Source organism: Arachis stenosperma, chromosome 8 (assembly GCF_014773155.1).
Source record: "Arachis stenosperma cultivar V10309 chromosome 8, arast.V10309.gnm1.PFL2, whole genome shotgun sequence".
Taxonomy (NCBI): domain Eukaryota; kingdom Viridiplantae; phylum Streptophyta; class Magnoliopsida; order Fabales; family Fabaceae; genus Arachis; species Arachis stenosperma.
Window position 1 is genome coordinate 2549881 of NC_080384.1, and position 15171 is coordinate 2565051.

The 15171-nt window shown below is 33.2% G+C and overlaps 1 protein-coding gene and 1 long non-coding RNA gene across 3 annotated transcripts; both read right to left on the bottom strand.

Annotated features, from left to right (window-relative positions):
• Positions 1-1331: 1331 nt before the first annotated feature.
• On the bottom strand, positions 1332-3823 carry LOC130946737 (uncharacterized). Its single transcript, XR_009072351.1, has 4 exons — positions 3329-3823; positions 2807-3049; positions 1934-2048; positions 1332-1834 (listed from the first exon to the last, which is right to left on the bottom strand). It is a non-coding gene; the product is annotated as an uncharacterized LOC130946737 (long non-coding RNA).
• Positions 3824-8968: 5145 nt separating this feature from the next.
• On the bottom strand, positions 8969-14639 carry LOC130946876 (uncharacterized). 2 transcript variants are annotated; one of them, XM_057875760.1, is made up of 4 exons: positions 13386-14365; positions 12393-12532; positions 11711-11808; positions 8969-9975 (listed from the first exon to the last, which is right to left on the bottom strand). In XM_057875760.1, the coding sequence occupies exons 2-4, from the start codon at positions 12507-12509 to the stop codon at positions 9405-9407; spliced, it is 786 nt and encodes a 261-aa protein (XP_057731743.1). In that variant the 5' UTR covers positions 12510-12532; positions 13386-14365; the 3' UTR covers positions 8969-9404. The 2 variants fall into 2 exon arrangements, with proteins under 2 accessions (XP_057731743.1, XP_057731742.1); XM_057875759.1 differs by lacking the exon at positions 13386-14365 and adding an exon at positions 14392-14639 and having other exon boundaries at positions 8971-9975.
• Between the last annotated feature and the right edge of the window lie 532 nt (positions 14640-15171).

Genomic DNA, 15171 nt, shown 5'->3' on the forward strand with positions numbered 1-15171 from the left:
CTAATGCATGCAAGGTCTCCTCTTATGCTACTCTACCAACATGTTTCTCGTTAATATATACAACAAAAGATAATTATATACTAAATTTAAATGAATTTCATTTTTTATTTTGTTTAAACATGAATTCACATTAATACCAAATTTTATTGTGTTATGTTTTTTTCACTCTTGTGTTCTTTTAAATTAAAAAAATATTTTATACTAATAATTAATTTATTATCTTTTTTGCATCATAAATTATATCTAGGAATTGATATTTGATTGTTATTAATATATTTATTAAAACATATATTTTAAGTTTTAATTTTTAATTTTATTTTTATAATTTTATTTAATTATGACCGAGTCAATCGGGTGAATTAGCGACTCACTGGTTGACCCAGTGATCCAGTGACCCATGCCTCTTTGCTAGGCAATTATTAAAATAAGTATAAAATATTTTAATGTTTATATTTACATATTAAAATGTTAGTAAAGATATTTATTTTAAATTTTTTAGAATATTGAGTTAGTAGGTCTTCGAAGATTTCGACTTAGGACTAATTAGTAGGGACATATAAGCATTATCACTAAATTTCACATGATAAATTAATGGAGGGACATGATGTGTTCATCATTTACTATCTTGAAAGACCAAATTGGTACTTTATTTTTTTTTTCAAGGGCTAATTAATCTGAAGTCGAAAATTTTAAGGATATAATTGTCACTTTATTCAATTTTTTATTTACGTACGACCGGTTCTATCGGTTTAACCAGTGACTCACCGGTTGAACCAATGACCTAGTGACCCAATAACTTGACCGGTTCGATCACCAGTTTGGTTCTGACAACTATGGTTAGATGCTTATGTTTCTTCATTGAATGAGTATGCTGTGAAGACAATCTCAAAGGGGGTATTGATGAAGAAGCATAATCGATTTGAAGACCTAAGTGATGCGGTGGATAATAAGGTGAAAGAGCTAGAGGATAGGTTGATTGGATTAAAAAATCAATCAGAAAAATGTAGATTAAAAATAGGTGAAAGTAGATGTTTGAGTTTAGGATGTAGTGTTTTTGTATTTTTTGGTGGAATTGTTATTGCCTGCTTGTTCACGACAATTTTGTGGAGAACTTGATGAATAATTTTAGATTAGCCAAGAGTTTTTTGTAATGGGATAAAATCATGTGTTTTAACACTCTTGAAGTTAAATGAAAATGAATTATTGTTATCAATGTTCAAAGTTTCTTCCCCGAACTTAATTCAAAATTGTGCAGTAAATATTTGTACATGTAGCATGGATTTAACTAATTTCATATAAAGCATACAAGTTCATATGTTATATTCATACTGATACTTAACAAGCTATTTATCTATTCATAGTTTAAATAGCATAGCATGGGCAGTAACATGGCCCTAAATAAAAAAAACTAAACAGCCAAAATACCATTGTATCACTTCAAGTCTTAAAGATGCAAATTAGACATCCAAAATAACAAAACAACAATTCACATTTCTATAACCCTATTAACATTATCAATGGTGCTTAAGAAGCCTAAGTCCTGGAGGCCTAAAGTCGGGTGTAGGCACAAATTTAAGAAGTCGTGATGTAGTAGCCATCGTCTCTGTAGAAATTGCACCATTCTTGTTTCTTGGAGTTGTCATATCAGCTATTGGCCCAATGCATTAGTTCTGTGAGTTGTGAAGTCTCAGGTTTGAAGCTTGTGAAAGTTGAGATTTGAACCATAACGTTGGTACTGGTGCTGGTACGGGTGGGGGTACAATACATGGAGCTGTGGGCTTAACAATCTGGTGTTTCTTTCTAAATGGTCTAGGATTGTCATTGGAGTTTTCTCCTGCAGCTTGTTACAAGTTTACTAAATTAATTAACTGAAAGTGTCTATGAAGTTGATATGCAATAATATACAGCATCAAACAGATGTTTTAAAAATGACCTTCTCAGCTTGGGGTGCAGATTGTGACAGTGGAATTTTTTCACTCTGAGATTGGGCCATTGCTCCAACTCTTATAGAATTTTGGCAATTTCTTCTTGGCTTTTCTTGCCTTGGTCTGTGACAAATTAAAGAGTTACAGAGAGCAAACAACAAAATAATATAACATATCTATTCTTATACATTGGACTCACCACAGAATTTAATACTGTCCCTCCTTTAGTGGTATTTTCATTGACATTGGTGGTGTTGCCACCTTCCTGTGCCTACTCAGTATATTTTTGTGATTAAGAGTTTTACAGTAAAGACCTTTCGTTTTCTTGATTAAAATTATGGTGCATTGTGAATGCTTTAACTATTAGTTTATTATGTCCTTAATTAATTTTTGTTACTATTAGTATTGAGAAAATCATAATAAAAAAGCAAATTCTATACATACATTTATTGTACATAATTTGTGGTCTAATCCTATACTTAATAAGCAAGCAATATGACCAGGACTGAAACCAACAAGATTTCAAATTAAACCAACAAAGTCATCCTCTTGCACCTTCAAATTATAGTGCAGCTTGAAGGTTTCAACTATAAGAATGTTAAAATTTTTTTCCCTATTATTGTTTGAAATTTTATAGACTCGAATTATGTACATACGTTTACCTCTACACATATTTTCCTCTTTGTTTACACATATGTATCCCATTAGTCTGGAAAGCTCTGAAGCAGTGAGTTTCTCATTGGTTTCCTAATGTTTGTCCCTACATTGTTTATCTATACCGGTATTGAAGTATCAGTTAATGTTAATTCAAAACATACACAATAGTGTTAGTTGGGGAATAATATCAAATAGATGAAATGCAGAGAAAGAAGAGAGCTTACAAGGATGTTGAGTTTCCCTTGGAATTGAGAACACGCAGAGTCCATCAGCTTCTCCCTCTTGTGAGGAACAGAGACATCACAGACAGAGCCAATAACCTCAAAACCAGAATCATTTTATTAGATAAGAGACTTAGTGAGCTCAGCTTCGTTCTTTGCACACGCGTGCACTCTTGCTCCAAACCCAATCAGTTCCTCCACAATGGCATGACTTTTGTTGACGAAAAAGTAAAGTATTGTGTTGTACTAATTTCGGACAAATGATGCAGATTATGAGATTATCAGTTTAATACAACAGATTAGGTCTCAAACTAAACAAAATCAAAAGCAAAAAAACAACAACACAACAGAAAATGCAGCAGTAACAAGCTAACAACAACAACAACATCACAAAAGATCAATGAAAATCAAAATACACAATAACAAAAAAAGAACCAGCATTCTTTGTTTCTTCCCATTAGAGCATGAACTAGATCTGAAGGTACAAAGAGGAAGAAAAAAATCTAAGAAGATTAAGTAGATTACCTATTAGAAGTGACAGAGATGGCGAAACTAAATTGTTGAAGCTTGCTGAAGGCAGCAACAACGGCGTTGCTTGCTGAGGTGAGGAGATGAGCCAGATTGAAAATCAGATCCTAGAAGGCAGCGACAATGGTGTTGCTTGCGATGGTGCATAGATGAATGACGGCAGTGAGATGAGCGGTGACAAATCTTCATATCGAAGCCAAATTGTTGAAGCTTACTGAAGGCAACAACAATGGAATTGCTTGTGGCGGCGAGGAGATGAGCTAGATTGAGAACTAGATCCTAGAAGCTCGTTGAAGGCAGCGACAATGGTGTTTCTTGCGATGGCGAGGAGATGAACGATGGTGATGAGACGAATGCTGAAAAATCTTCAGATTGAAGCCGAATCGTAGAAGCTCACTGAAGGCAGCGACAACGGCATTGCTTGCAGCAACGAGATGAGCTGCAACGAAGGAATGAGCGACAGCGAGGAGTTGAATAACAAATCAGTGGAAGATGAACAATGGCAAGAAATTAGTTAAAGGATAGCCGCCAAAAACGCCCCAAATTATTTATAAGTTGTGCATCCGAATTTTAGTATCGACAAAAATACTTTTAAATAATTTAAAAATATATAATAATATCTAACAATAAATATCTATTTTTAAAAAATTTTTTAGAGATTGAATTTTAATATAATTTTTTATAAATATGATTATAAAAATAAAATATTATTATACATAAAAATTGTTAATTTTTTGGTAAGTATATATTTTTTTATAATTTTTTTTATTAATAATCAATAATACTTTTAAAAAATTACAAAAAAATATATACTTAAAAAAAAATTAACAAATTTTAAAAATAATAATATCTCATTTTTGTAATCATGTTTGCAAAAAATTACATCAAAATTTAATCTCTAATGTATTTTTTGAGAAATATATATTTAATGTTAGATATTGTTGTTATATTTTTAAATTATTTAAAGATAAATAATAAAATTTAGATGTATTTTTATCAGTGTTTGAATAATTTAAGGACATTTTTGGTAGTTAACTCATTTCTCATATGCAACAAGCCAACGATACTAATCACACTCTCATATAGTCATATGCAACATCACTCAAGTTTAAAAAAAAATTCTATGGCGATTCCAAACCGCCACAATTAACAAAAGCCACCACAAAAATCATGAGCATTATGGCATAAGTTAGCACCACTGAAATTAACAAACATAATGATAGTTCTTTAAACTCGCCATAAAATTAGTGCCATTTTTACTAATATTTTTTGTAGTACTAATTTGTGTGTTCTAGTTCTCATTTATATTCCACAATTATAGTTTAAACAAGTTTAAAAGAAAGTTTTAACCCAAATCAAATGGGATGTTCCTATAAAAAAAATTATCTTGAAAGTTTGTTATTTTAATCTAGTACCCTAATTTTTTTTAAAGAGTTGGTTGAATGAAAATTAAAATTCTAAGTTCTTTACAAATCTCAATCATTTCATACATATAGAGAAAATTACCAAGATTACATTATCACATGTTCATCTATACACAACTAAAATAACAATAAAAAGATATATACAAACCATGCTAAATAAAAATACAAATAAAACTCTAAATTATATAGAAAACAAGTAAAATACAACTACTAAAAGAAAATTTAAAGTAACCAAATAATTAACAAAAAATCTAAAAGACATAGCAATAAGAAAAATAAAATATAAAAGTGTTTGAAAAAAGCATTTTTACAATCACAATTGCCGTTATAAGTCATTCCACGCTTAAATTTTGCACAGTTTTATGTGGGCTTTCTACGATTAGGGACGCGAAAACTTGAACAAATTGCCAACTTCAGCTGGTGGATCTTCATGCTGTTGTGGTGGAGGAAGAGGTTTCTCCTTTCTTTATCTATCGTAGCATTTTCCTTCTTCTGCTTTCCTTTTTGCATATGATAACTTATCTTGAAAAATATAAAATAGAATATAGTAAGACGAGTAAATTTGAAGACAAGGAATAATATATTGTTGGAATGAGATCATAATCACTAAAATGAAGTGAGTTTATTAGTTTGTGATATTAGGAAAAATAGTATGTGAATTCTAAGTTTGATTTTTTCTTATGCAAAAATCACATTTGGATGCTACTTTGAGTTTTTCTTGTGTTTTTATTATTATAGGTGAAATTCGGAGTAGTTTGGAGAAGCGTGGAACAAGAAAGGAAAATGCTGGCAGCACCCTCCCTGGGCGCTAAACACCCACCTGGCATTTGGCGCCAGCAGGGGGCACAAGCTAGAGACGCACGCTTCCCCCATTGGCATTCAATGCCCATTCCTAAAGTTGAACGCCAGCAACAGTCCGTTTCACACCTCTTTGGGCCTCTAAGTGGATTTAACACTTATTAGTTTTATTTTTTTTCTTTTTATAATATTTATTTATAAATAATATCTTTTAGGTCATGAATTTATTATGAGGTTAGTATTTAAAGAAAAAGATTAACCCTAATAGGGGGTTCGAACATAATCTTCTTCCTTTCGCACTTTTTAGAACTCTGTTTTTTCTGTAAGTTATGAGCAACTAAACCTCCTGGTTAAGGTTATGAACTCTATTTATTTCTATGGATTAAGATTATTATTCTTCTATTTTAATTTATGTTTGATTCAATTCTAAGGTGTTGTTTTTGCTTTTAATCTTATGAACTGGGTGGAACGAGAGTATGACCCTTTTCTACATGAGTTCTTGTGATTCTCGAAAGAGTTATCTTGCTTGAACTACAGCTTGAAAACACTCCTCCTAAATTGCTAATAATATTAACTAATTGGGATATGTGACATAAAATCCTGTTAGTTTTGGATAATTAGGATTTTTGTGGCGTTAAACTAGTTTTCTGAACTAACCCTCTAATCAGAATTGAGTGACCACAGAGTGGCGTTTGATGAAGGTTAGAAAAAATTAAATCACTAAGAGATTAGGGTTTAATCACTCATGGTTTGCCATAGAATGAATCATTCATTGTTAAAATAGTTAGTAAGACGTTTTAATCCGGAAAAATAAACATCTCCAAGACCTTAACTGTTTTCTCATTATTGTTTTACACCAAACTCTTATTTGCTTTCTTTATTTGCTATTTTATTGTTTTATACGTTTACAACAACAACTCCCTTTTTACTATTTGCCTGACTAAGTCTAATAGGATAACCATTGCTTGCTCAGTCCGACAATTCTTGTGAGATCGACCCTTACTCACCTGAGATATTACTTGGATGACCCGGTGCACTTGCCAGTTAAGTTGTGCGAGTTCTAATTTCGCGCACCATATTTTTGGCGCCGTTGTCGGAGATTGTTTGTGATTGACAACTACCAGTTGTCTTGTTGCTTAGATTAGGTATTTTTTATTAGTTTTTGTTTATTTATTTCTCTTTTTAATTTTTGATTCCCCTTTTGTTTATTCTCCTTAATTTTCAATTTTATCTTTATTTATTTTTCTCTTTATTTTCAAATTTTGTTTTAGTTATTTTATTTTTATTTAATTTTGGATTTTAAATTTGGTGTCCCTTTAGATCTTGTCTTTTCTTTTCAAAATTTTTTTATTTATTTTAATTTATTTTCAAAAATCCTTTTAGGTTATTTGTTTATCTTTGTTTTTGAATTTTTTTAGCTAGTTGCTTATTTTACTTTACTTTAGTTCTTTTAGGATATCTCATTGGGAGTTCTCTATACTTTGATATAGAGACTCCCACTTTTTTTTTGTTTTTTGTTGTTTATAAGCAAGAAAAAGAACAAAGAACCCCTTCTCAAATTTGATTCTGAACCTAAAAGAACCTTGAGACGGCATTTGCAATAAGCTAAAGTTTACAAAGCTAGAGAAAATTCCAAGGAAACCTTGAGAAGGAAGCTGAACAGACCACTATGACAGCTAATAAAGACAATCCGAACGCTGAAGAGTAAGAAAGGAAGGTGCTTGGCTCATACACTGCACTCACATCTGACTTCTATGGGTGCAGTATATCTGTACCTGCCATTGGTGCCAACAATTTCGAGCTCAAGCCTCAATTAGTTATTCTGGTGCAACAGAACTGTCAGTTTCATGGACTCCCGCAAAAGGATCCCAACAAATTCATATTCGACTTCCTGCAAATATGTGACATTGTTAAGACAAAAGGAGTGAACCCCGAGATTTACAAGCTCATGCTATTCCCTTTTGCTGTAAGGGACAAAGCAAAGCTGTAGCTGGATTCTCAGCCCAAGGAGAGCCTGGACACATGGACAAGGTGGTCACTGAATTTCTGACCAAGTTCTTTTCACCCCAGAAGCCGAGTAAGCTTAAAGTGGATGTCTAGACCTTCAAACAGAAAGGGAGAGAGTCCCTCTATGAGACCTGGGAGAGATACAAGTAGATGATCAGGAGATGCCCTCCCAACATGGTTTCAGATTGAACCAAGCTGGAGATCTTTTACGATGGCCTCTCTGAGATGGCCAATATGTCACTGGATCACTCCGCAGGTGGTTCACTACACATGAAAAAGATGCCTGAAGAGGCAAACGAAATCATTGAGATGGTTGCCAACAACCAGTACACGTACACTTTCGAGAGGAACCCTGTAAATACTGTGACTACTCAGAAGAGAGGAGTCATGGAGGTGGACACACTGGATGCTATTTTGGCACAGAATAAGCTCATGTTCCAGCAGATAAGTATGACTTCTCAGCACTTGACCGGGATGCAAGTTTCAGTTGTCAACACACAAGATGCATCTTATGACATAACTGGAATTTGATTCTTTTTAGTAATGTTGGATGTTTCTTCTTTTTAGGTTTTAGATGATTCTATTTCTTAGTTTTAAAATTTTATTTCTTATGTTTTAAAAAATAATATCCAAAATTTAACAGAAAAACATCTAAAATTATTGAAAAAAATTTAAAATCTAACAAAAAATCAAAATCGTTAAAAAGAACATCCAAAATCATAGAAAAAACATTTGAAACCTCTAAAATTTAAACATCCGAAATTTAAAGGTATTGTTTGTTTCAGTTTACTTTTTAATGTACATTCCCAGAAAAACATATGAAATCTCTAAAATTTAAACATAAAAAATCTAGGTATAAAAAAAATCCGAGATGATGCCTTCGTTTTTAATAGCTTACTTTTCATTTACTTTTAATTGTACATTTCTAGAAAAATACCTGAAAAATCTGACATTTAAATATCTGAAATCCAGAAATAAAAAACATCCAAAATTATGCCTTTTTTAATATTTTGCTTTCATTTATTTTTAGTCGTACATTTTCAAAAAAAAAACATCTGAAACCTCTAAAATTTAAATATTTGAAATTCAAGTATAAGAAACATCTAAAAATAATGTTTTTTTTACCATAATTAAAAGACCTTTTATTGCGTTCAAATTTTGAAACTTTTTTGTTAGGTTTTGAAAGTTCTTTAGAATGATTTTAAATGTTTATTTTTACTACGTTCTGAATGTTTTTTTGTTAGATTTTAGATTTTTTTTACAATAATTTTAAATATTTTTTTGTTTATTTGCGACCCAATTAATAGTTAGTTATTGTTTACTGATAGTCGAGCTGGTTAACTGAATTGTTTTTAATCCTTACACTAAGATAGTTAGTTATTGTTTACTGATACTCGAGCTGGTTACTGAATTGTTTTTAATCCTTGCACTAAGAATGAGGACGCTCATTAACAAAAAAGAGAAAAAATATTTCTACTTTTGGGAGAAAACTCAGGTACAAATTCATACTCCCGTGATATTTATCGATACTAGACTTCCCCTTATACAAAATAAATTTAACAAGGTGAGACTTCATGTGCTAGTTAATTTGATTTAATTTCTCGATCATAAACTTAAAAGACAACTGTTACATGATTGAATAACATTTTTCCTGGTATGAATTTAGTCGTGTGTTAGTTTCCTCAAGTGCAACAAGCAACTAAAAATTGGGTCGAGGGGAATGAAAACTCTTGAAGATATAAAACACTTTCCTTCTATGGTCAGAACTCAGAACCAACACACAAGCAGCCGCTTCATGTTGAAGACAGAGAGACTAAAGCAACACTTGAACACTACAACTCTACTCACGAGTCAGTTGATTTTGCATTCACACCTAAGACCCTACCTGACTTATTGTCATCAGGGTTAAACTCCGGTTCAGAAATACTGATTGCCGAACACTCTTCAATCTGATATTCCCTCTCGTCATCCAGTGGTTTCATATACGAGCATGATCGTTCCTCGGTATCTACATTAGGTATAGGCTCATGGCAAGAACCAAACGGCAACTCCATGGATGTAGATCCGGGAGGTTGTGTTCTCATCTGCACCGATCTCAAAAGTGCAGCTCTTCTCAAATCAGCTGAGTGGCATATATCACTTGGAGATGATGGGAATCGGCCCTCAGAATCTGACCCTCGTTGGCGAGGCTGGGAGCATGTGACAGCCAAGACGGTTGAGCTATGCGACGCAATTGAACTACTAGAAGGTGCTGAAGAGGATGCATTCTGTGGTTTTTGGTACCTATATGGAGAAGAAACTGGACTGCTTGGAAGACTGTCCAGTTGGGTCGGGCAAGCGTGCAATGGGGTCTCGCAAAACCTCAAGTCATCTGAGTCTTCTGACATAGGTGAATATTGCCAAGACATATCATCCCTGAAAGTAAATTAAACAAAATTTATTTGAAACATTTGCTAGAAACAGGAGCATTGAACATATTTGCTTATACAAAAGGCTGCTTGTAGTTCACTGTTGCTGCAAGAGAGTTATCATTTTCTATTTTAAAAAATGTCTACTTTTATACCTTTTTAGTTTTTACAGTAAACTATAGAGAACAAAAAAGAACACTGGGACAACATCACAAAATAGTAAGACAGAATTAGAGCATCAGGGAATTTGATTCCTTTATATCTGTTGTATTTATTTTCAAGCTCAAAGAGAATCATAAACTAACACACTAGATATGGAAATGCATACATGACATTATACACATGAGGAATTGAGGATGTAGCAATTTTTTAACAAAAATGCTATTCGTACATCAAAATCAGCCACTAATGTATTTGTGTATAAATACATGTGTGGTTTAATTTATTTTCAATGTGTATTTATATTCCAACATGTATTTTATACTAGTGGCTGATTTTGGTGTACACGTAACATAGTCAATTTTTTAATCTATAGGATATAACAGAGCAGCCCGGTGGTCAATTTTTTAATCTATAGGATATAACAGAGCAGCCCGGTGCACAAGCATCCCAACGGTTTGAACCCGTGACCTCGAGGTCACATAGAGACAACTCAACCGTTGCTCCAAGGCTATGAAACATGTATTTTGTTATAAATATACCTTTTTGTATGTGTATGCAGTTAAAGTTGTTAGTTTATAAAGTGATTTCAAATTATATAAACAAGAGGAAACATTGCTATAAATATAACTGCAAGATGACTGCACCACAAATAAAGTGTTTACACGACCAAACAACGTCTATGGCCCCAGGCCACATGTGTTGACATGCCTAAGTGCTAACGAATCCTAGTAAATAAAACCGATAAAAATGTGTATTTATTTGAATGTAGATAGAATAAGCTCTTGTCTATCTAAGAATGGCAAAGTATTTTGTCATAGTCATTCTTCATTAGAAAAACCGTAAAATTGTTACTAGAGCATGCTCAAAACAATCCATTCATTATGCTAATATGCTCTCTATGAATACTCCGGATTATACACTATAGCTATAGAGTAAACTGCTCTTGAATTGCAGTTCCTACCCATGTATCTTCCCTTCTTGTTTTACACCACAAAGCTACCAAAATGGAAAACTAGAGGCACATAGTAAAAGGGAGTGTTTGACCATGTAAACGAAGGAACTCACATGAACTACAAGATTATGTTTAAGGAATATAAACTGATAAACATGATTAATTATTTTCCAACAAAACAATAACAATTAAAAGTTTGGTAATCCTTTTCTTCTCCAAAATAGAGATTATAGTTCTCACTTCTCAGCACTGAAAAGCACAATAATGTCATGCAGCACCATCGAAAAAGGTCTCCAGGTCTACAGCAACTCTAATGAGTGCTAGGCTCAACTATTTGCAATATCTTTGATGAGCAAGAATGATATATTCAACACATTAACCCCAAATTTCCATGTGTAATGAGGAAGATCACATTTATGGAAGAGCATAATTGACACATAATCAATACTAGCATACACAGCCAAACAATATAAATTAACTGTAACTTGTTTAAAGAGCAAGTAGAAGCTTGCTCATCAATGAAACACTACCAAAAAAAAAAAAAAACTCATCCATCAAAATAGTTGATGACAACACTCCAAGCTGGGACAATATGGTACCTATATAAGAAAGTGGCCATGATTTTTACCTAAGAGAGAACATGCTTTCAGACCTGGCTGGAGAGTCCATTAGATTATCCGGAAGAGAGTCACCAACCGTCAGTCCATTAAGACTGGATGCCATTATCTGAACAGGAAAACCATCGATTGAGTGACTCTAATTTGATTCTAGTGCATTTCATTGGATTGCAGAGTATAGATGAACAAAAGAAACATCAACGTTGACCACCTCCTGATAACATACATTCTATATGATCCAGGCAAATAATATCTTTCTAACAAAAAGGAAACCCATGAGATTGTGTTTAAGCTCAGTCATGCAAAAATGCACTGTGTAATTTAACCAAATCTAGCAACTTTTAAACAAACAACAAATCCACTAGGAATGGGCTAGTTGAGTTTATTCATGTATTATTGCTGAGATTCATAAATACATATAATATCTGCTAACCAATTTGGCAATGCAATCTTATTATTCAAGATAGAAGATGCAAATGATCATCCTATTACAACTGATACAAGCAATAAATCAACAACAATGCTCATAATCTCAACCACTTCCTTATAAAACACCAACAAAAAGGTTAAAATGTATAGTTAAGATAGCGGGGAAAATGTTCTAAAAGTTATGTCAGAGACAGACCACTAAAATAAAACAAAACCATAAAAAAGAAGAAAAAAAGTCGCCAAATTTAAAAACGAAATGGATACCTCGCTAAGGTAACGCTTGTGAGAGCGAAGATTGTCAACATAAACTTCCTCTTCAGGATCTCTGGTGCGCTTTGCACTGGGCGATGATGACCCAGCCACATTTGAATCAGAACCCATTGTTGGGTCCAACTAATCTAAATCTGAAACAACAATTGAAGCCAGATAAGACGAAGAATGATTAAATAGTGAAAGTAGATTAGAAAGAAAAAATGTATTAGTATGTTGCAAAGATAAATCCTAATATGTTTTCAGTTAAACTTAAATGTAGAAAGAATAGTTAGAAATATTCTTCCAACTAGGATTATAAATTTTTGAGAATGGGTTGTTCTCTCAGAGGTTCTGAAAACCAGACCGGTCATCAAACCGCTTTAGTCACTGGTTTACTGGTTTATTGGTCTAACCAGTCAAACCGGTGGTTCAATCGAAAAAACTGTTTTAGAATAAAATAATAAATAAATTATAAAGGACCAAATATGAGGATACTCCAGAACTCCTATTAGATGCAACAGCATTCAACATTATCATATATTCTCACACACACATACAAAGCCTTAACTCAAAGAACAACCACAGCAAGTGACTTGGAAAGAAAATGTAAACACCGAAACAATCACAAGCATACACAACATGTGAATATTATTATAGCAAACATAATAATAAAATAGCTCTTCTAATGCATCTCCGAAAATATCTCAAATCAAGAAAACTACATAATCTGATCCACTTGATTCAGAAAGCTACATATATTAGAAAAATTAAGAATCAACTAAAAGAAAAAGAAAAGGAAGGCCTGGTTGATTCGATTCAATTGCCTGAGATGAAGAATCAAATAGGGCTGAAAAGCTGAGAGTTTAAATGTTAAACCTCAATATTCAAATAACATGACTCCATTATTGTTATTATTACACCCTTCTAATGTCACAAACTCAATATATATTATAGTCCGTTGACACTTGTGTATTCACAACTTGGCCTCATCATTCTGATTCATACCTTAAGTAGAAGAAAAAGCCCCAATCAGCTTTCATTACAATTTTATCCAGAGAGTTGGGGTTTTGGTTCGGAGTTCATGCCGATGATGATGACAAGAGGGATGAATCCGTGAATCAGTAACATAGGCAGTGCAAATTTTAACAAAGCTCATCACAATGATTAACAACAACAAAAAGCACTGAAGGAACAGTAAATCAGTAATATAGGCAGTGCAAATTTTAACAAAGCTCATCACAATGATTAACAACAACAAAAAGCACTGAAAGAACAATGAATCAGTAACATAGGAAGTGCAGATTTAAAATTTAAAAGTTATCAATTTAAAATTTATCATCAAATACAATCAGTGAGCAAAGCCAATCAATCAAGCACTGACTTTGCATTCTGTCCTGAATCGGTGACTGGGAAGCAACAAATTCAAGTTACAGCAAGAAATTTAACAAATCCTAGTAAAGTCCCGATTTACAGCAAAAAGGCAAATTTATTGATTACCAATTCAGCAACATGCAAAAATACAGGGAGAAGGGAAATCTGAAAAAGAGAGAACACTAAACCAAAACATTAACCAATAATCACAAAACACTAAACCTTCACCCAGCAATTACAAACAAAGCCAGCAATTACAAACATTAGCACATTATAAAACATTCCAAAACACTAAACCTTCACCCAGCAAAACCAACAACTACAAACAAAGCCATCAGTAAATTTGAACCAAAAAATTAAGAGCCATCGAGACATCAGTAACAGAGCAAAGAATTGAAAGCAACAGACTAACAGAGCCATCGAGCCATCAGTAAATTTGAAAAAAAAAATTTACAGCCATCAGCAACCAGCAAATACAAGACAGATCCATCAGCAGCAGGCAATTACAATTTACAAAACATTACAAGAAAAATGGAACAAAAATTGAACAATTTCAGAACTTCAAATGAAGAAGACCACCGAACATTCAGAAATTAAAAGGAAGAAACGGAGTCGAAGAATTGAAAGCAGGGCCACTAACCTGGGTTCCATGCCGAGAAGCCAGCGAAGATGAAAACGACGTGCCGAGCTACCTGGGGAAGAGGAAGACGAAAACGACGTGCCAGCGAAGATGAAAACAACACGGGAAAGAGGAAGCAGCGGCGCCGCGGAGGACCTGGGGACGGTGGCGGCGATGAAGGGCTAGGGTTTTGCTTTGCTTCAGAGATCTCCAGGGAGTGCAAGAATGATTGGGGGAAGAAGGAGGGGGGGGGGGGGGTTGGTTCACGAATGGTTCTGCTTTTGTTTTGGTTTTTTTTTTTTTTTTCCAAATAAACAAAACGGCGTCCTTTTATTCAATTGGTAGTCCCTTTCTTTTCCAAAATAGAGATTATAGTTCTCACTTCTCAGCACTGAAAAGCACAATAATGTCATGCAGCACCATCGAATTATTTGTAATATCTTTAATGAGCAAGAATGATATATTCAACACATTAATCCCAAATTTTCTTGTGTAATGAGAAAGATCACATTTATAGAAGAGCATAATTGTTAATTGACACAAAATCAATACTAATAATATACGCAGCCAAACAATATAAATTTATAAATTAGGGTAATGCTAAGGTACTGAAATGATTTTTTTTAGCACCTGCTAAAATATGTTGGACACAATATATAGGAGATGTGTTGATTTTGATATAACATGAGAAACATCAACTGAGCCGAAATATCAGTGGACAGAATGTTTGTATAGGGAGATAATTATGCCAAATAGTATATTAATTTGAGGGTTTAATCTTTTATAAGAATTGGATTAATC